Source organism: Engystomops pustulosus, chromosome 3 (genome assembly GCF_040894005.1).
Source record: "Engystomops pustulosus chromosome 3, aEngPut4.maternal, whole genome shotgun sequence".
NCBI classification, from domain to species: Eukaryota; Metazoa; Chordata; class Amphibia; order Anura; family Leptodactylidae; genus Engystomops; species Engystomops pustulosus.
In genome coordinates, this window is record NC_092413.1 from 24,619,748 (window position 1) to 24,642,166 (window position 22,419).

General features: G+C 41.9%; 1 protein-coding gene across 2 annotated transcripts in view; it reads right to left on the bottom strand.

Annotated features, from left to right (window-relative positions):
- Positions 1-5,177: 5,177 nt before the first annotated feature.
- KCNK12 (potassium two pore domain channel subfamily K member 12) overlaps positions 5,178-22,419 on the bottom strand; it is a 71,509-nt gene continuing 54,267 nt past the window's right edge. Inside the window, exons 3-4 of one of the 2 annotated variants that reach the window (XM_072140312.1) lie at positions 16,523-17,414; positions 5,178-5,706 (exon numbers count right to left, since the gene is read on the bottom strand). In XM_072140312.1, coding sequence (XP_071996413.1) covers positions 5,655-5,706; positions 16,523-17,414 — 944 coding nt within the window. In that variant the 3' untranslated portion in view covers positions 5,178-5,654. Of the gene's footprint in view, positions 5,707-15,879; positions 17,415-22,419 lie in introns of those variants that run through there. The other variant, XM_072140313.1, reaches the window with a different exon arrangement.

Consider the following 22,419-nt stretch of genomic DNA (forward strand, 5'->3'; position numbering starts at 1 on the left):
ATCCATGGGGGGATGAGGGGGGCTGTATCTAATGAATCCATAGGGTTTGAGGGGGGCTTATAAAAAAACAACCATGAGGGGGCTGTTTGGTTTGATAAACTAGGGAACAGGAGAATATTTTAGTTTCTGAATTTTTAATGCTGCTTCGTGAGTGCACTACAAAGGGGCCCACTGAGGCTCTGTCGCCCAGTGGCCTACAGAAACCTGGAGCCGACCCTGCCGGTGTATGATAAGTCTCCCCCCATTGTGTCTAACCAATAGTTTAGTTTGTTCTGATTCTATCTGCTCAATGTATATTGCTGAGCAGTAGTCTGTGTAAAGGATTTATAAAACCACTTCTGGACATTGTGTAACTTGTAATCCTGCATTTTCCAGCAGAGTTCCCTTCTGTGGTCTCTGCCTGTGAATTTACAGTCCTCTCTTGGATGGAGAGGATTCCCCTCCCCTTCTCTATCCATAGATTTCTGACATATCTGACATATCAGTGAGCTTTATTCCAGGAAAAGTGCTAGCAAGATGCAATTCAACATATATAACAGAGTGAAAAGCAGATCAGGAGGGAGGAGGATAAGAGCCAAAGTAAGTGGAGAAGGAAGCAGTTTCCTCTAAAAAGATATAACACCGTTTTTTTTAGTCACTTCTGATGTTGATTTATGCAAACTTTGTTGAAAACTTACTGACTATTGAAAGCCGTGTGCTCAGACTTTTCAGAGGTCTCCCCCTCCTCTCCACATCATGAGTCTGTGCAGCAGCTCCCCCCTCCCCACTCCATATGTTGTGTTTTACACCTTTACACTAGATGGATTCTTTTTGGAAACTGAGGAGGTTTATGAGCTGGAAAGCAAAAAAATAGTTTACCTTAATAAGATGTGTTTCATCTTATCTATTTCTTGTTGTAGCTTCTGTCTTTCAAGGCTACATTAGCATTTTGTTTTATAGATAAGTTCAGCATATACTGTACGTCAGGAAAGCTCCGGGTGTATATACTGAGTGTACCCGTACACATATACTGGTAGGTGGGAGCATCTCTTTTGCTTCTGTCTGCACACTATGGGGCTTAATTACTAAGGGTCTGCAGATGCACTTTCGTTGGATTCTCTGACGTTTTTGGGGACTGCACGGCTGTGAAAGGTATTTAACAGGGGATTGTGTCGTATTCGATCAGACTGAGCACAGGATTTAACTTTCAAATTGTGTCGCAAGACAAAGCACTTACATGCACCAGGAAGAAGAAGGTGAACTCCGTCGGACCTGAGCAGGGGAAGCGACACATGTAGGATATCGGGTGCACGATCTTAGTGAATCGCGGCAGATTGCATTATTGTCGGACAATGCACCCCCGTCGACCGGGTAAGTAAATGGGCCCCTACGTGTTGGATCCAGACGCGATGAAAAGACATAGTAAACTGCTTTCCATCCTGCTCCTTCCTACTAAACAAGATGTTCAGCGGAGGCCATAATAGTCTATGGAGGACGGATGTAACATAAGGCATCCTCTTCCTGCCTCTGCTGAGTGTACGCTCTGGGAGGTCCCCAGTGATGTCACAGTCTATGTAAGGGTGGCATCACTGGGGAAACACCCTGAACACTGGCAGCAGCCAATCACTGGCTGCTGCTGATCACTTCTCCGCATTAAGGGCTGAGGGGGTGGGGCCAGACTACGTATCGTGCTGTCAGAGCATACCAGTGGGATATATACGCTTCTCCCCTCCATTGTAAGGACACATTGGGACATGGTGTGGATTATCAGTACATCATCAAATCAGGTTATTATTTACACATTTGTTTGCAGATTGTTGACCTGTAACACACGGATCTAAATACATAATCACCATAGTCTCAGTGTTTGTATATGGCGGCTCAGGCCTGCGATCAGTTCATCCATAATGCAGCACGCTTGCTCTTCTCATATTCACAGATAAATCCGCCAGGCCTTATAAACTATTTAGTGTTGTCTGTGGGAAAAAAAAAGACAATTTGCAAACAAAATACTCGAGCGAAACCTATTTTTGGCTGATTCCGACAAAATCTTTTGAGGCTGTGTATTCATGCGGAAATGTTCCTGTGTCTTAATGAATACATGATGTCCTTCTGCTTGAGTGTGGATGAGTTTTAGGACCCAGGCAATTTTATTAGGAGAGTAGAACAGATGGATTCATTATTCGCTACGTAACCGGACCGGTTCATCCATATTTTTCCATTTTATACTAATGTTGTTTTAGGAAGAAAAGAAGTACAACAATAATCTGGTGTCCTGCATGTAAGTAAAAGTAGAGTCTATCATACGGGGGAGGGAAGTGCTCAGCATAAGGCTGACGGATAATATTTGTATTGATGAAGATATTTTCATGTATAAACATAACTTCCACCAACTCCAAATTTTGTCTTCTTTAATAGGCTCCGCTCCGCTGATTCTGACCCAGATGGAATTTTTCCTGTAGCCCTCACCGTTCCTGGCGCTGTTATTTCCAGCAACCAATATGCTAATTATCTCTTTACTGTCAGGAGGGCGGTCCTTAAAGACCGTGTAACAATTATAGAATTTATAGATCCCCTGGAAGATTTCATAAAATGCGCTATAAGAGGTAATTGCACCCACCTACCCCATGTCAACCAATACCCTGCATAGACGAGGCCTCCCAAAACAGCAAATGTGTCTGGTTTGGCTTTCTAGGCCTATTAAAAGGTCTCACACAAACGTATAAGGGTACATTCAGGGTCAGCTACAGGTTTCAGTAGGCCCCTGGGAGGCAGAGCCTCAGTGGGCCCCTTTGCAGTGAACCCACATGGCTGCAATAAAAATTGAGAAACTAAAACACTCTCCTGTCCTAAAATATTCCCTAGTTTATTATCCCAAACAGCCCCCTCATGGTTATTTTATATAAGCCCCCCTCACACCATATGGATTAATTGTATACAGCCTCCCTCACCCACATGGATTCCTTATGTACAGCCTTATGTGGGCCCCCCATGAGCTCTGGGCCCCTGGCACTTTCCCAGGCACACCCAGTGCTGGGTGTATGATTATCAGTGTACGATATTCCCCCGACCACTTGTTACATCGGATATATCAGGATGCTCCGCCGGCAAGGCAGTCCTACGCTTGCTCTCACTTGGGGTAGAATTGCGAAATAACCTACACCCAAATGGACAGGAACAACCGGGTGTGCGCCCCTTTAAGCACCTCCGCACTGCTTGGTTCGGAGTTGGAATAAGGGTGGAAATACATGCCATGAATGACTCCTATTTCAGGGCTGGTATGCCAGATTTCATGTGAACAAACCCTAATAAATCTTGTCCATAGTGTAACTTTGATCCAATAGCTACAGAATACTTGCATTACATAATATGGAACAGAACAGAGCTCTGAAAAGTTTAACATTTCTCAACAGCCATTGATTTTAGTAAGGCGTGGCTTATTGCTGGAGTGACTTGTTGGGATTTCATTAGTAAGGTGAAGTTTGGGGCTTGAAATTTCCAACATAGAAAGGATTCTGGCCATTTTAAAACTTGGCAGCCTAGAGGGCGCTATAGAGCTCACTGTATACTTCATTCACACATATCACTTTACTACCTGCCTCTGGAGCTCCCCCTAGTGGCAGGAAACTTAGAGATTTACAGTACTTTAGACATATGCTTCACAGCAACATTAGCATTGATTGTTTCAAAATGCTTACCCTAGCCACTGCTGAGATAAAGGAGATCTTCCAACTTTTAAAACATTTCAGAAGTAAAAAAAAAAATACTACAAATATAAATTCTATAGTAAACTCTAAGAAAGCCATCATCATAAAGATGCAGCCTCACCCACCATGTAAGAATGTATACATAAAGTGAAACTTTGCACAATACCTTTCACAATACCTTTCCCTTTTCCCCAACGATCAGTCATAGTTGAGAAACTTTTATTTTAGTTTTTTTATGCATATTAGGTTCTCTGTGCACTAAGGACAGGGCAATGACGGGGGTTGGATAACGACGGTAGGTGGCACCTCTTTTCTTCTTTGTAGGGTGTCATTGAGCAGCATAAAAAGAAGAAAACAGGTGCACCAGCATATATGGCCCCTCCCCTTGTGCACTGCAAAGTTCATTTGCATAAATTGTTTGCTTCTGAAAAAAAGAAAGTCCTCCCTTTTTGAATTTGATATTTTTACAAATCAAAGCATACTAATAAAAGAACATCTAGTCCGTAGAAGATCTGAAAATTAGGTAAATACAAGCTAAGAAGAAAAAACAACAATCAACAGATTCCAATATGTCATTTCTTATGTAGCAAAAACTAGGCAGAAATCTATAAGCAGTTGGTGAAAAATTGAGTACTGCTTCCATAAGAAGAATGTATGTAGGAGCTTGAGCTGTTATAATTCTGTGATTGTTTGATCATCAGCAAGTGTGACCATCTCTATAAGTGCACAAGTTTTGTCAGTTTACTGGTCTGGCACAATCAGGCTTGTTTTGAGCGAGCACAAACTCCTCATAACTTCCAGAGTCCAGTATTGGGTAATAGCCTGGGTCCATCAGAGATTCTCTGGTGTCCCAGTCCACCACTGGCTAATAGGAAGGTGAAGATTTGGGCTTGTTTGCAACTACAGGACCTGGGCACCTTGCAGTCATTGAGACAAATATAAACCTCTCTGAGTACCAAGCCAATTGTAAGGGTATATATCCAACATGTTAAGCTTGGCCAATGCCGGGATCATGTAATAGGACCTTATACAGTCCAGATGTCCTGACATTATAAGACCTTATACAGTCTTATAATGTCCTGATTAAAAATGAGCCGACCCAAAGTGTAGGTTCTTGTTCAGGCACATTCCTCCTGTCCTGGAAAACTTGCCATGTCTATTATTTCCATGGCCTGGGTGTCCTACACTTCGGGCCCACTCATCTCTAGTTCTGATATATAAAATCGCAGAATCAATCTTTTTACCTTAATATAATATATATAATAATAATATAATATGATGGGCTCCCTGTAAGGATTGACGTTTACTCTGCAGCTTGGATTGAAGTGAAACACACGGCCAAGTGTGGTCCTTTCTTATGAATATATGTAACAAATTTATAACAATCAAAGCGAAACAAAAGAAAATGCAGCCAGTAAAACAAAAACACCTCTTTTTGTATTTTTTTTCTTTGTATTTTTCTTTTTTTACAAATATCATTTGATCCTTTTTTTTTATATCTCTTTTAAATAGCACTTTTACAGCAATATGTTGTAATCATGCACAAAATAATAACCAATTATATGTGGAAAGCATTCTCTTAGTTGCATATTCATTCCATCAAGCACTTTGTGAATAGCAAACACAACAAAAAAAAAAAATAAGATTTTTTTTTTTTTTTTACAGATCTCATATATTCTATATCAACAAAATGAAGATGCCTTTAAGAAAAAAAAAATATGTTTCCTTTACCCCAAGTAAATAGTATCTTTAAAAAATGTACAAAAAGAGCATTGCAGGTATTAAAAATGATATTTTGTGCTTTTGCATGCCGTTAAGTTAAGATAAGGACCTGAAATCTAGAGTTCATGTCGTCGATATATCGCTCTGCAATAGTCGGGTTCTCTGTGACATCTGTAGTTATAGCAAAAAAAAAAAGGAAAAAGAAAAATAGAAATACATCAAAAATTTAATTCAATAAAATTGCATTCAGTTTCGAGTAGTAGGAAGTCCAAAGCACTGGTTCTTGCTGCTTGAATACCTGTTACACAAAGAAATATTATTGTGGTTTTATATTTGCTGACCAAATTTTTTTAAATTCTGTATATTTTTACTGCATTTTGAATTCATTTTATGGACTCATTACTATTGGGTTTGTACATGAAGTGGAAACTGGCTGCTTTCCTCCACAAACAGTGCCCCACTAGGTCGTATCTGGTATTACACTTAAAAATACTAAAACAAACTGTCAATGGGTTTCTTGGAGAAAGCAGCCATATTGTCCTAAGCCCAGACAACCCTTTGCTAGTTTCACTTTCCTAAAAACTGACCAATATTTCCAATACATAATTTATTAGTACCATGCAGTATTGTTTGAAGGGTGATGAAACTGAATCACATGCCAGTATAATGTAAAGTCAGTTTACTTCTATGTATGGTTGATGGTCTACTTGTGCCTGGAGTCTATGGTGGCACTCGGAGATTCTGCAGTATTGTAGCATTGTAGGCTGTATCCATATGTGGCCACAGTTGGCCATCGCATTGCCACCCTAGAAGCGATGCTGTTGTTGGACCACCATCAAACTTGAATCGCATCATATTATAGCCTTGTAATGGTCCACTGATGGAATAATAATGGAATCTGTGTAGAACTTAAAGGTTTAATCTTTTGGTAATATGGTGGTGGACATGAATTTTTAGTATGGTTTATCATTGATCATAATATTGATGCTCAATGCTTAGGACAGGCCATAAAAATTTGTGTGTCAAGAATCGCTACTATTCAGCAGAATTATGTGGCTACAATTCTCAAACGTTCCACTATGTTTAAAGGTTCAGCACCATACATATGGTTGTTTTATGGTGCCTAGAGATTACGAGAATCTAGATCACTTTTGGACTGACATAATACTTATCTACTGTACAATCCAACAAGAGTCAGGGGATTAAGACCACCATGGGCCCTGGGCTGTATGAATATTATGGCCCCTACAAGTCTGGAATCACTTCCTACATATGGTACTAGAATCAAAATTTGTGAAGAATGGAGGATGTGTCCCTTCTGCCTACTGTTTTAGGACCTTTGGAGGACATTCAAAGGTCCTGAAATGGTTCTTGTGTACATGTGCATTGAGAGCAGGAACATATGTACAAGGATATCAAAGGTGAATTTGGTAATTGTTTTGGGCTTGGGCCCCAGGTTACCACCCAAACTGTCTGAGTGAATGATGCCTAGTATGAGCCCACTGCATTATTCACAGTGCACCCAGGACCCCATGATCTTGTGATGACTAAGGAGTCAACTGCGCCTGAAAAATTTTTACTATTTAGGGGGTAGAGGATAAGAGTTATGAGTTGGGAAATCATTTTTAGTATAGGCTATCAACAACAACATGTAAAGACCATTTTAAAGGGAACCTGTTACCACATATATTACAAATTCAGCTAGTGACAGGTTCTCATAGAGCCCTATTCACTAAATCACACCCTTCATTTAGCTAAAAATAGTTTCTCTCACATCCCCATAAAATGTAATTTTTTGTCTTACATGGCATACAGTCAAATCCTCAGTGAGTCAGAGGGTGTGTGATCTCCACTCCTCACACATTTAGTGGGTCGTTTGCCCACTAAGATTATATGTATGTATCTGATCACATGAAATCACAGCATGCCTCCATGGGAGAAGTAGAAGTCCATGGAGGCTGCTGTGATTTCATGTGATCAGATACATACATGTGGTAGATTTTGAAAATGTTAGGGTAAAGGACCTTAGATTACATCACTCTGGTCACATAACATGAAGTGCTGAATGGTAAGAATGAGGCATTGGGAGGTGTAGAAATGAGTAAGGACACTTCCCCTCTGACTCACTGAGGATCTGACTGTTTGCCAGGTTAGATTACAAAGTTGATTTTATGGGGATATGAGGGAACTCATTTTAGCTAAAAGAAAGGTTCTATGGGAACTTGACACTAAGTGAATTTGTGAAAAATGTGGTGACAGGTTTACTTTAAGGGAAGGAAAGGGAATACCAAAGGGGCCAAAATTGGTTCAAATTTAAAAAAAAAGCAAAGTTATAACCAAGATTTCTACCCAGGTCCTAGCCACTATTGGTTTTGTGGTCCCTGTCTGAATGCGCTACCCAGCCAATCAATGACCAGAGCATGGGCCCACCTTGGAGTATCAGCAAAGTAAGCACTACTATGTTTTTTCCCGTGTGACAACCCGTACTGCTGAACGCAAGATTGTGGCCAAACAATGGTGTCAACAAGGAACCAGAGGCACATGCCACAGGAATTGGGCTCCAAACATTCCCTTTAAGGAGGTATTGACTCTGATGCATAAGATTAGACATGAGGTGAATAAATGAAATAATTATTCAAGTCTTAGCAAATAACTCCGGGAAAGTTGACACCGACCAGCAGAGAGATTACCTGATCTCTTCCAGCCACTGACTTAATCAAAGTGTATTGAATGGAGGATGTGTATTATAAATCTTTATGACAAGCCACAAATAAAATTAATTTCCTCTTACACCGCCGCTCTCCGCTACTACTTATAAGCCGCATTTGTTCTCTGTCAACATTTCTGCTTGTTCATAGGCCTCAAATTAATATGTTAATGGAAATGATATTACATACGACCCATTCATCAAGCCCCCGACCTCATCACGACGCTTTTATCTCCTCTCCATGCCACCAACCATAACATTAGTCTTTCAAGAAAGATGATAAGATGATGGAAATGGAAAAAGGTTCTGAGGAAAAGCAGCTGCAAGTATTTCAATAGACCACAGAGGAATATTTAATAGGTCTCTATTATTTAACAGGTAAAATACTCCTCTTCATAGTCCTGAAGAAGACACAGCATCTGACTGCCCAGAGTCAGGAGGCCTCTGATACACATGGAGGGTACAAGCTAATATATATCTGTAGTGACAAGGATGGCACAAGGGGTAGGTGACTGCCTGGGTGGTTGAGGTGGAGGGTATATACAGTGCCATTCCTAGGAAAAACAGAAAAAAATGTATATGGATTAAGCAGCCTCTTCCTATGACAGGAGGACCCAGGCCCGGCGCCAGCACCCGGCTTACCCAAACAAGTGCCAGGGCCCAAGGGTGCTAAAGGGGCCTACTCAAACACCAAAATAAAATTTCAGCCCCAGATCAATTGTGCCAGTGTCACTTTAAGACGCTAGTACAAATGATCACCATCTGGTCTCGAAGCAGCGCTCCACACTTTACACAACGGCTCTGAAGCTGCCGCACATAATGATGTCATCACATCACGTACAGCGGGTGCATGCCACAGAAAGAATGCGTCTGCTGGGTCTGCTTCTGGTGGAGCAAGGAAAGGTGAGTTTTTATTTTTTCCCAGAGTGGTGGTGGTGGGGCAGTGTTGCTACCGGAGGGGGCGGGGGTGTGAGGACAGTGTGGCTACCGGAGGAATGTAAGGACAGTGTGGCTTATGGGGGACAGTGTGGCTTATGGGGGCAACAGTTTGGCTTATGTGGGCGACAGTGGGGCTCATGGGGGGGACATTGGGGCTTATGTGGGGCAGTTTGGCTTATGGGGGGATACTGTGGCTATGGGGGCGGTGGGAAAGTGTGGCTACTATGGGGGAAGGGAGTGCGCCAGGATGTGAGTTTTCTAAAAAGAGGCCCACTAAGCCTCTGTCGCCCAGGGGACTACGTAAACCTGGATCTGGTTGTGGAAGGACCTTCATGACATCATCAAAGGTCCATCAGCAGGAGTAAATTAGCATCTACAATTTACTGGTGGGTCTACAAGAACTGTAGTGATGTCAGGACCATGTGGTCAAGAAGGAAAGGAGCCCCCAACTCCGCCACCATCAAGTGATGATGATAAAATGTTTATGAATAATTTCCTACTTATTCCTGTGCTTTGACCCAAATGAATCTCAAATCTGACTGCTTGGGAAGCAGTATCATTAACAGTGTGTCACATGCTTCACTGTTTATGGGAGAATTTTCTCTTCAAATTGTATTCTGTAATTGTAACCCATAAGGCTACAAATAATTGAATGCAACAAAAGTCAATATAATTAATCACAAAATGGAGCTTAAATAGAGTTATCTCCAGGATGACGACCACAGGATACTACAACTCCCATGATCCCTCAGTTCTCAGCTTCTCCCTCTCATGCTTTCCTCCCAGTGATAATCTAACAAACATTCCTGCTTTGTTACCATAGTAATGATGTGTGTAACTGCCATCACTGCACATTACCTCACTGAGATGACATCTCCATTTGAAGATTAATTATGCTTAGGTTGGATTCAGACGGCCGTTGCCCGCTGTACCGTAGCACGATGGGCACACGGCGGTGCACGGGGAGAGGAGGAGAAGGTGAGCACTGCACACCCCGGCACCTCTCCATAAGGATATGTGGCACATGGCCTATCTTTTCACGGGGTACGGAGGGCTACGGTGCCGCACATGTACCGCTGTGCGCCCATTGCAGTCTATGGGGGATGTATATCGGCCGTATATATACGTTCCCCGTACGGCCGTCTGAATGTAGCCTTATTCCTGGAATACCCCTTTAAAGAGGACCTGTCGCCTAAATTTTCGGCACTAGGAGCTGCTTACTTTAGTAAGCAGCTCCTAGTGCTTGATCAAACGCTGCAGTGTTATAGTGATAGCGTTACCGGAAACCTCCGGTAACGCTATCAAACACTGTGGCGGGTACAGTGTAATCATCTGACCGCTCACAAAGCTGTCCGATGTATTCATGAGGGGGTGATCCGAGGCGCTGCCTCTTCCCGGAACCGCCCCGCTCGCCCCATAGGCCGGCAGTGACTGCCGCGCGCTAGGCGGCAGTCACCTCCCCTAGCCATGCCCCAATCCCACCCCCTCATGAATATGTCGGACAGCTTTGCGAGCTGTCCGAGAATTACACTATACCCTGCTGCAGTGTTGGATAGCGTTACCAGAGGTTTCCGGTAACGCTATCACTCTAACACTGCGGCGTTTGTTCAAGCACTAGGAGCTGCTTACTTTAGTGCTGATAAATTGGGTGACAGGTCCTCTTTAAACCCACCTCAATAGTATTTTTCTTCTTTAGAAGCATGTCTTGGTCCATAGAACTATATTTATATATTCCACTACATTCTTTAAGTCAGAGATAAAATAATTTTTTTTTTCTTTTTCTAATAATGAAAAATTCAACCATGCAAAAAAAAAACCAAACAAACCCCTGAAAGTCAAATAAATGAAATTAATGGTTAACAAAATGACTGAACCAACAATAAAATAAAGTTCAACTTTCAAAAAATAAATTAATAAATTACCGTGAAATACATGAATAAAATGTGCAAAACAACAACAACTAAAAATGGGACATTTTGGGCAAAAAAAAGTTGAATCAAAATGATTAATCAGACTCTTATAGAACCGCTAATAGTAACATGGTTGGTTAAATATCTGATTCTGTAAGAAATGACACGTCCCCGCACGGTGCTGTTAGCAATGTCTGAACAATCACCCTTGTTCCGTAGATGTGGGAGCTTCAGGTCTGATAAACAGCCCGGTCTCCCACCTGTCTCTCGGCATGAGCGTCATCATCTTCCTATAGTACAACCTACAAATTCATTTCATTACTGTGTAAACCGGAGCAAATCTCAGAGCAAGAGAGAAGATCCTGAAATGAACTCATCCTGAAGAACACTGCAAGATGAAAGACAAGTCCAAAAGAATCAATGAAACACAATGGGGCTTATTTACTATGGGTCCGCGATTCCGTCGGGTGTCGCAAATATTTACGATGTGCGCCGAATTGCCCCGGTTTTTGGCGCACACGATCGGATCGTGACGCATCAGTGCCGGCGTGCATGCGACAGAAATCGGGGAGCGCGGCCATCGGACAACCCGACGGATTTGGACAAACCGCGGAATTTAAAAAAGAATTGTGTCACAAAATCAAGCACTCACATGCACCAGGAAGAAGAAGGTGAACTCCAGTGGACCTTGGCGCAGAAGCGGCGGATGCAGGAACTCGGGCACACGGGCTTAGTGAATCGCGGCAGACCCAAATCATCGTCGGACAACGCATCGCGGGATCACAACGGGACCGGGTAAGTAAATGTGCCCCAATGCGCCACATTTACTAAGTCCCTTAGAAACAAGATAGTTGTCCTTGGATATGACCATCCCCAAACTCTGGCAGCGGCAGCCACAAATACATTGGGGCAGATTTACTTACCCGGTCCATTCGCGATCCAGCGGCGTGTTCTCTGCGGTGGATTCGGGTCCGGCCGCGATTCATTAAGGCAGTTCCTCCGACGTCCACCGGATTTTTCTGAATCCGTCGGGTTTTTCGTTCGGCCACGCCCCCGATTTCCGTCGCGTGCATGCCAGCTCCGATACACCACAATCCGATCGCGCCAAAATCCCGGGGCAATACAGGGAAAATCGTAACACGTCGGGAAAATGCGAATCGGGCCCTTAGTAAATGAATCCTGTCTGATTCCCTGGATTCAGCGTTCATTACCACAGGACATCGGTAGGACATGCAGTAACTCCTGGTTGTAAGGAAAAACTATCTGTTTCTTTGCACCATTACTCCAGCAGTGATGGTCGTATCCAAGGACAACAATCTCGCTTCTAAAAGACCATATGACTACATTCATGGGAGATTATCTTCACACATATCATTTTTTTTTAATAACATTCAATTGAAGTTGAATTCAATTAAATGTCAATGCCCAGACGAGAATAACCCTTTAATCTTATGTATCTATATTAACCAAAAAAAAAATCCATACTAACTCTCCCCTATATCTATCCATAATGAATATTTCTCCAATTAAAACTATAAAAGAAAACCTTTCTTTCATGGTAAATGGTGAAGATTTGTTCCTTTGAGATAACTTTCCTGCAGCTGTACTGGAAATGGATATTTGTAGCTAAATTAATTATAGAGTTGTGTTTTATGATAAAGCGAATGTGCTGACATGAACATTACGATGGGAATGTGACAAATACCTCATATGTAGTTTGCAGATTTTTAGTAGGAGGGAATCACATATCGAGCAAAGGAAACCTGGAGCAGAAGGTAAAGTACAGTCTACAGAAAGTGTCTGGGAGTTGTCTGGTAACCAGAGTAATATTTTAAAGGGAATCTACCACATGGATGCCATATTTTACACCAAATACCCTTGCACACTACTGTGTGTTTCCTGAAACAAGATCCGGTCTCATTTGAGGAAAATCTGCTTTTTATTATGCAAATTATGCAAAGGAGCCTCAGGGGCTCCTGTCTATGCCACAGAAGGTCCGGGTTCTGTCATCTGCTAATTATTCATGCCTCTTTTTGGCGTTACTGCCCGCCTCCGCCCACCCTTCGACAGAGAGCCAGTGATGTCAGACAGAGGCAGAAGGGGCTTCTGTGATGTAGACGGGAGCCACTGAGGCTCATTTGCATAACTTTGAAAATATGTTTTTCTCTAAAATGAAGCCATTAGAAGAACAAGGAAGAACTGAACCAGTTTCAGGACAGAAGTGTGCTTGGTGTACAATACTGCATCTATGTGCTAGATTTCCTTTAATTCTCTTAAAAGGGCAGGACCTTGATTTGTATGGAAACCATCTACCGGTGGCTGTGATGAGGCTTCCTTTTTTAGCATGTTACTAGGGGAAAATTCTGCCAACCATATAGTAGTTTATAGTTTCTTGTGTTTGTGATGTTTTTGGGATACATTACAATAGAAACCATTTACTGTACATGGGCCAAGCCTTCAGCTTTTAATTAATCCGTAAAAGCCCTAGTGCAGTGGTGGCGAACCTATGGCACGGGTGCCAGAGATGGCACTCTGAGCCCTCTATGTGGGCACCCAGGCCATCACCCAGAACAAAGGTCACCATTCAGGACTCCTCCTCCTGCAGTCACAGGCAGCCCAAAAAGTGCCGTGTTCAGCACTATTTTATAGAGACTTGAAGTAGAGGAGGAACAAGAAGGTGTGGACAGAGCTGGATTATCATTGAAGCCCCTCCTCAGTTCCTGTGATTCATCCAGTTAAGGGGACCTTAGATGGAATTTCTCCATCTTTCTACTGTATTGGTGTCTTCAGGACGCCAATACGTTCAAATCTGTGACACAGCAGGGAGCAATAAGTTACTTTAAATTGGCATTTGGCACTTTGGCAAAAATATGTGGCTTTTGTTCATGGTTTGTGCACTCAGTCTCTAAAAGGTTCGCCATCACTGCCCTAGTGGGTAGGGCCATAAGTAGGGAAGACAAGGAATGCACCCGGTTTCCTGGAGCACCGTCTTTGGTCACAAGTTCTGGGGTTTCACAGGACCAGTTTCAGCCAATGAGTAGCCTCCTTAGACTTGGGGACAACAAAGAATGTGATATTCCATGGTCGGTGGGAGGCCACTCATTGACGGAAGCAGGTGCGGTGGACCCCCTTGAACTCCCATCCGGAAGCAGTGTAGAAAACTGTACTTTCTAGAGTGAAGCGCGAATTGGGAGCCAAAACAGGGTAAAGATGTTTCCTTATTTATAAGCCCCACCCTGCCCAGCTCCCTAGGGGTATCAAGTCACATAATTTGTAAAATTGCTACTCTGACACACACCCACTAGTAAGGATATTCCATACCACATATTGGGGGTATTTATCAGGGCTTCTGCACCACGGCAATGAAATAATCGCAAATGCTAGCTAATTTGCTTTCTGATACATCAAAAGGCCAGAGCTTTATTGTGTATCTGGCTCTGTTTGTGGGGCTATCATAACCCCCATTGTCTTTTCTTGATTTATAGTGATTCTATTAATGTTGTATTTTTACAATGTGTAGTGGTCCAGGTTGTATGGGGTATCAGTAGACGGTGCTCCACCTGAATGGACTATCCTAGTACCGTCTACAATAACCATAGGGCTATGTTATTTAGTATTAGATGGCTGTAATGGGTGATAATTTGTTCAAGAGAGGCCTGGAGACATTTCTGGAGAGCAATAATTTCACATCGTATGGGAATAAAACTTTTTCTAAGTAATTTCTGTTGATCCAAGAAGTTATTCTGATCGGGAAGAGGTCGGGAAGGATTTTTTCCCTGCTTTGGGCCAAATAACATTATCCTTGCAGGGTTTCTGCCTTCTTCTGGATCAACACAGTATAATTTAATAGGTTGGATTTCATAGACTGCTGATGACACTGAAGCATGATGAGGCTACCATTTTTGGAACAGATAAGATCACATCTACAGACGAGACACGGTTTGCAGGCTACACCAGTCTTTTCCTCCAGGACTTCAAAAAAATCAAGGTTCATGAAGAAACAAGAGAACAGTGATCATTTGAGGTTCTCATAGTAAATTCATGTTTTGTAACATAAAGGGAACATAATACATTGGCAGAACCAAAACACTCCATGGAATATTGACTCATCCAGAGAGTGACAAGGCCCGAGGGTGGGATGGCGTAATAGTATTGGTCCATTTAGGCAGACAATAACATGAGAATGAGAACAAAAGGGATTATAAAATTATCTAAAGGTACAAGTATGATGGCCATAATGTGATCAATTGCAAAGTAAGGGCATCCAGATCCAGAATCCAGATCCAGATCCAGAAACCAAGAACCTGTTACATCTCCACTGAAAACAAACAACAATCTATAATACACTGAGAAATAGCCCATAATTCCACAACTGGACCAAAAAATAGGCATGCCCTATGTTACCACAATTTGACCCGATGTATACAACCTATCCATATGCAGAACCAGAGGCCAAGGATACAAGGGGTATTTTTGGATTGGATTTCAAGTAGGACAACCCCTTTCCCTAGACTGAGTCTTTTAGGTTGAGGTAGAGCAAGGTTCTAATTTATTTTTGGGATGTATGTGAACAGAACATTTGCCACAAAGACCTTTAGAAGATTCCAAATACATCCAATGACTTAAGGCACCTTTGTATCTTACCACATTGATGACTCAGACTCTGGATGGATGTGGTGAACGCAATGGAAAAACTGATGTTGATGGATGGGAAGTTTGTATTTTTAAAAGAAAAGTTTGATCATTTTGGTCCACGGATTAGGCACCCACCATCCTTAACAACCAATGGTCAAAGTGTAAGATCTGCAACAATGGTTAGAGAGTTCTGGCATTGGCACCTGGCAAGGTCGGGCAAATATATATATATATATATATATATATATGGGGAACTACAACTCCTACCATATTGACCGCCCAAACAGTGCCTTAAAGTGTCCCGTAGACAGCCATAAATAGCATTGCCGTAGAAGCATACACTACACAACGTCACAAGCTGTAAGTTGGCTTCATTGCATGTATTTATTTCGAAGCTGAGAAAACTGTAATAACCTTAAAATATAACACTTTTGTCTAAATTTTCTTCTGATATAAAATGACAAAACTCTGTATAATTCATATAATCATAGATCATCTATGGCTTCAGAACCAGAACATTCCCATTCGCCACGAAGCCTCTTCCACTGAGCTCCGGCCATATCCTACGCGCACAGCTGATATGGAGAACCCGCAATGCGACTTTCTTAAAGCTATGAGCAATTGTTAAAAAAAAAAAAGATAGACATTCAATAGCGGACGAACTCATGTTTTTCACCTTTTCACAGTCAATTTAGCTAAACAACGTAAACATATCAAGTTTTGCCTGAGAGGATCGAAGTGATTGTTTCCCTTTATGCATGAGATGCCCGAAGATGTTGATGAAATGGGAGAAATCATTTCAGTGCAAATAAAATGGGTGTTTCAATGATTTTTGGGGGATCCAGGGTTTGGTTTTTTTTAGCCTTTTTTTGTTTTTTTTTATTAAAAATGTTAATGAAAATATAGAAATTTAAAGACTCTACCTAGAATCACTCGTTTCTGCCAACCTATTGTTCATGATGGCTAAAGCTCCGACCCCTCCTGAGAAGCCGTTTTGTCTGGTGTTGATGCACACAGTCCTAGGGTATCCATTGGCTGTTTCCGATAACTGCTTCTGTAATATGGCAAGTGACACCTTATTAGATGCTGTGAGGTCCCTCATGGAGATCATCTCCCCAGACAACCTCCTTCCTTCTGTATCACTATCATAGTTTCCATCCGTCTCCATCGACAACTTGTTCCTGCGAAAACGAGATCCAGGAGTGATGGCGTTTCGGCGTCCAAGACGCGGGTTTGATTTATGGCACTTATTACAGCATCGGCACCTTAATTTTTTAAGAATCCAGTTTAAAACTTGCTTGATTACAATCGATATGACGTTAAAAAGTGAGTAAATGCAACAAACACCCAAAAGTAGAAACATAAAATTTCCAAACCTGTATAATCCCTGATATTTGTACACAGCGTTTTGGCTGCTCACCAGATCTCCAAATCCAATGGTGCTAAAAGTGACAAAACAATAATACAAAGAATCAATGTAATTCCACCCTTCCACCGGGGTATACATGGCTGATGCACAGCAAGAGAGGGTAATAGCAAAGATGCCTAATATTAGCATGACGTGGTAAACCGATGGCTTCCAACCCACAAGGCTGTCAACTTCTGATACAGATGAACCTCTCCGAACCGTTGGAGGTAGAAGCCCGTTTCTCCGTAGTTGCCTTTCGTGACAAGCTTTCATCACAAATGCCAAGAGCGATATTATCCTTTCCAAAAAGAGGTTGAAAAACAAGATTGTTCCAGCACATCCAAACAATCCGTAGAAGATGAGGAACACTTTTCCTGCTACAGTGGCTGGCGTGGTCATTCCAAAACCTGTCATGGAAATAACAAATTGATAGGTTAGAAATTTTCTGAAAATGTACAAAATTTTTACAAAAAATGTAACCTTAGTTTTATTATGTTCTAATTTTCTGGTCTTGCATTAGAAATTTTTGTAGCAAAGATGCCCTTTAACAGATACCTTTTACCACCTCTCCCACCTCTCCAGTTGTTTGTAATCTTTAAAGGGAACCTGTCATCAAGAACAGGCACAATAACCCTTACTCACCCCCCCCCCCCATCCCAATGTGCCTTTTTAGAATGGTGCAGCAGAGGTGTCCCAGCTTAAATCTGCCTCCTCCCACTATTTTTCTGCCTTTGTCTACATTGGTCCTTCCCATTGGTGCCTGACTCTTCCCACCACCATGTGGTGCCACCCATAGCAGGGTGAGTTTAATGGTTAGAAGATCTGCAGTTTCCCACACAGTGCTTCCTGCTACATACACCATCCAGTGAGAGGGACCACATGTAAGGACAGGAAGTAGACTGGTTGAGGACTTCCTGTCTGTTCAGGCCTAGATTTGAAAAGACACTAAGTTGTCAATCAAAAAAGCGAGGCGTCAATCACCAGCAACCTGGAGCGGACATTACTCTTTTTTTATTCTGAATATGACTCTTCTAGACTAATTTGGACATGAGAAATAATTTTATGATATATAGGGAGGACTTTTAGCCCTTTACCAAGAAGTATAACTAGTGTGAGTAGTCAAATTTCTGGTGTCAGAAATATTACTCCACTGATTCTAGCGTGGTCAGTTTTTTTCCTTTAACCCCCTACGGTTCCCAAGAAATCAGTGCAGATAATTTGGCACCCAAATTAGACTTTAGTACCTGGTGGACCATTTGGGGGTTGGAGCAGAAAAAGGAACTCAACAAAACATAAGGCTATAAGAAAAGATGCTCTCGACATTTTATGGGATGTCATTATTTCATATAACAACTAATCTGTTGAGGTAGAGTCCTCTTTAAGTGGGGATACTTACAACACCAAAGAACCCATAAAGAAGAGCAGCAATTTTCATGTTAAGAGATATAGAGACAGTAATTTGAGTGATATTGGATACTCTACGGGCAGGTTGGGAGGTGTTGGTGGCCATTGGACCTCTGCAGCCAAACATTGGCTTTGGTGGTCCTCAGTGACCCCTTTTAAGCGCAGACTTTACATTCCAGTTTTTGTTTCTATATTTGATCCCTGCATATGTTATGAGGCATAATCTCACTCAATGGTTCTTTATATCTCCATTTACTCCTGTATAAATGATCCATTTGTCTTTCCTTTTTTTTTCCCTTTCTATTTTACAGATAAAAGTTGGAACAGAATGAAAGTGACAGAGCTCGGCAGTCTGGGTAATGTACCCTTACACTTTATTATTTATTGGGCCTTTATAGGCTTCCAATGGCCTTGAAGCTATAATGAGCCAGGTTTTTACTGTGATAATTTCCCTCCACAAAGGACACGCATTCATACAGAGGCTGAGAGCAATGTCTGAACAAGTCACAGGGACCCTCGTAACTTTAATACTTTCATATCTCAGAGCCTCTGGGAACAGACGGGTGAAGGATTAAAATTCTAGTTTTCTACTAAAGATTTTAAAATTAGAAAAGATTATATAATAAAAGAAAAACAAAAACTACTAAAACAGTTTAGTTTCATATTTTGTAAAAATGAGCATATCGGGGCACATTTACTTAGAAAGACGGAAACTGCACGTAAAGTGCTATTACCATGTAGATTGCAACCGATTCATTAAGACCGTGCGCCAGAAATCTGTCACTTCCCAGCACTGCTCAACTTTTTTGTGGTGCACCTTTAACAAAGGGCGTGCAACACAATTTGCATGTTAAAAACGGCGCTCGGTGCAAAGCCCTTAATAAATGTGCCCCATTGTTTTATTTTCCCAGCTATTGGGAACTATCTCACAAGTGTCACCTAACCCAATAGGGCTAGATTTATACAACCGTTTTCTCGTTTTTTTCATGGGTGGGAATGAGAAAGGGATTTAGGGGAAACAATTCTATATAACATAACCTTCAATTTTATTTAGGTGTAAAAAGGCCTCTAGACCCTTCTTGAAGCTCTCTGCTGTCCCTGCTGTGACCAGCGCCTGAGGCAGGCTATTCCACAGATTGACAGTTCTCATAGTAGAAAAAAGCCCTGTCGCCTTTGGTGATTAAACCTTGTTTCCTACAGATGGAGACAGTGCCCCCAAGTCTTTTGATTTGATTTATTCTGAAATAACTTACCTCCATATTTTTTAAATGGACCATTCATATATTTATATAAATTAATCATGTCCCCTCGTAGTCGTCTCTTTTACAGACTAAATAAATCTGTTGATTTAATCTTTCCTCATCACTAGACCCTCCATACCCGTCATTATTTTTGTGGCTCTACGTTGAACTCTCTCCAGCTCCAGGGCATCCTTCCTATGGACCGGAGCCCAGAACTGGACAGCATATTCCAGGTGAGGCCGAACCAATGCCTTGTACAGTGGTAATAATACATCCATATCCCGAGAGTCCTGACCACTTTTGATACATGACAAGATCCTACTAGCTTTAGAGGCAGCTGATTGACATTGCATGCTGTTATGTAATTTATGATCTACTAGTACCCCCAGGTCCTTCTCAACAAGGGACTCTCCCAGATTTACTCCCCCAAGGACATATTTTGCCTTTGGATTATTAGCTCCCAGGTGCATAACCTTACATTTATCCACATTAAACCTCATTTGCCAAGTGGATGATTAACACTCAGTTTGTCCAAGTCACCCTGCAGCCTATGAACATCCTCCTTAGACTGTATTACACTACACAGCTTGGTGTCATCTGCAAAAATAGACACAGTGCTATTAATTCCTACCTCTATATCATTAATAAATCTATTAAATAGTAGTGGGCCAAGCACAGAACCCTGAGGTACACCACTCATAACTGGTGACCATTCCGAGTAGGAATCATTGACCCCAACCCCTGAACACAATAATTTTGAGGGATATGTTTTTACAATATTCTTACTGTACATTATAAGCAACATTACATTTTGATGTTACAATTAATATTAAATGGATACGTACAAGTTTTTATATTTTAGCTCTATAAAAAAAATTCTAAATAACGAGAGGAATTAAAAAAAATTTCTAGGAGCGGACTCAACATTCAGTAGCCCAATTATTGGCAGCAAATATACAATAGTACAAGCTTTTTGACCTGGACCACCGGTAGGAGGTTATTAACCAATGACATTTTCTTTTACTATGATTTAAGAGGGTTTTATTTGAGGGTTTTTCACTATACTATTACAGTCTGGTGTAGAAAAGGGTAAAGCAAACGTCCGCTAATGAATTTTACCGATAAGAATTTCTTAATATATTCATGTTTTATGCCAAAGCGGCCATAATTCATAAAGCCAGGGTCTAAATGACTTTTCAACAAGTAAAACTTATCATCTTAATTGTGAGTGACCTTGAGCAAAATGATGCCTCCAATATGTCTCCTTCTGCCTGATTTTCCCTGGTTTTCTATCTTTAGAACACTGATTGCTGCTAATGTTATTGGATCAATAATGTCATAATTCACTGTCCCAGGTCAGTACATAATTGATCTATGACTTCTGGCCGCTCCGCTGAAAGGAAATCTATAATAAAGATAGAACACCAAAATGTAAACTTTTAAGTGTCCAGGGTATGGTGATGCTTTGATATGAGGCTCTGCAGAAGCATCCGTCTCATGTCAAGCTTTAATAATATGTATAAAAAGCCTGGATGTTGTTGGGTCGAACATGATCTGTTTGTATGGCATGTAAAATTGTGGTGGAATGTCTCAAAGTTAATAAAACCTATTAAAAACACAATTTTTTTTTTGGTATTGACCCATGAGTTGTAACCAGCCAATGCTTCCCAAAGTGGGCCTGACCCTGTCTAGATTTCCAAATTGATAAAGGCCCCATTGAGGGCTGATATATATATTGGCTCAAGGGATGTAAAAAGATAATAATCAACTTATACGAACCGATGTGATTGGTGGGTACAACTGCTGAGGCCCCAGCGATCACGACATCGACCTTCACCGATCACAAGAACGAGTGTGCCATTTTCACTTATTGATGGAGCGGCAGGTCCAGCAGGGTCCTACCACTCCATTCAGTAGTGTTAGAAATGACAGAGCACAGCACCTGAATACTGTATCTCTGTCACTAATATACAGTGAAAGGGAGATAGTCCAGCACATGGGGTCTGTTTTCATTGTTGGCGGGGTTCCGGCAGTCAGACTAACAACAATTGGGTTATCTCCTACCGTTGCTTGTACAACTTTAACTTTAAAGAGAACCTGTCGCGCCGATTTGGGACCCGAAACCAACTACAGGTCCATATAGAAAAAAAACATTTATGCATACCTAGATGAGAGTCTGATGAGGTATTAGATTGCGCAAGTGCCATAAAACCGGGTGCCAGGAACAATGCTAGTGGATACTCTCTACCACCGTGGGCTATGACGTAAGTCGACACCTGGACCCGGAGTCTAAGTGGAACCTGGTTTTCACCAGAACCCTCCTCAAAGCAGGTTGGACTTGTTGTGGTGTGATATCAACAGGTCGTTCCACAGGCGCGACTTTGTCGACTGTGGAGGCCAAGGCATAGTGCAGAATCGTAAGGCAAACTCAGGTCAGGGACAGGCAGGAGGTCAAGAAAGGCAGCACGGGATCAGAGTCGGGGATGTAGCAGTTGGTCAGGACAGGCAGCACGGTATCGGAGCCAGGAACGGAATCGAGGTCACAACGGGAAATCAGGATAATCGCAAAGGGCTTGAAATACAGCTTTCTCATGGAAGCACAAAGATCCAGCAGGGGACACAGAAAGGGACAGGAATGTATCTTGGCAGGCGGCCAGCCAGCGCCAATTATTGACTCGTGGCCCTTTAAATTTTACAGAGCCACAGGGAGCATGGAGACTGCCGCTGGAACCGGGAGAGGTGAGTTAACGAGCAGGCAGGCTACGGA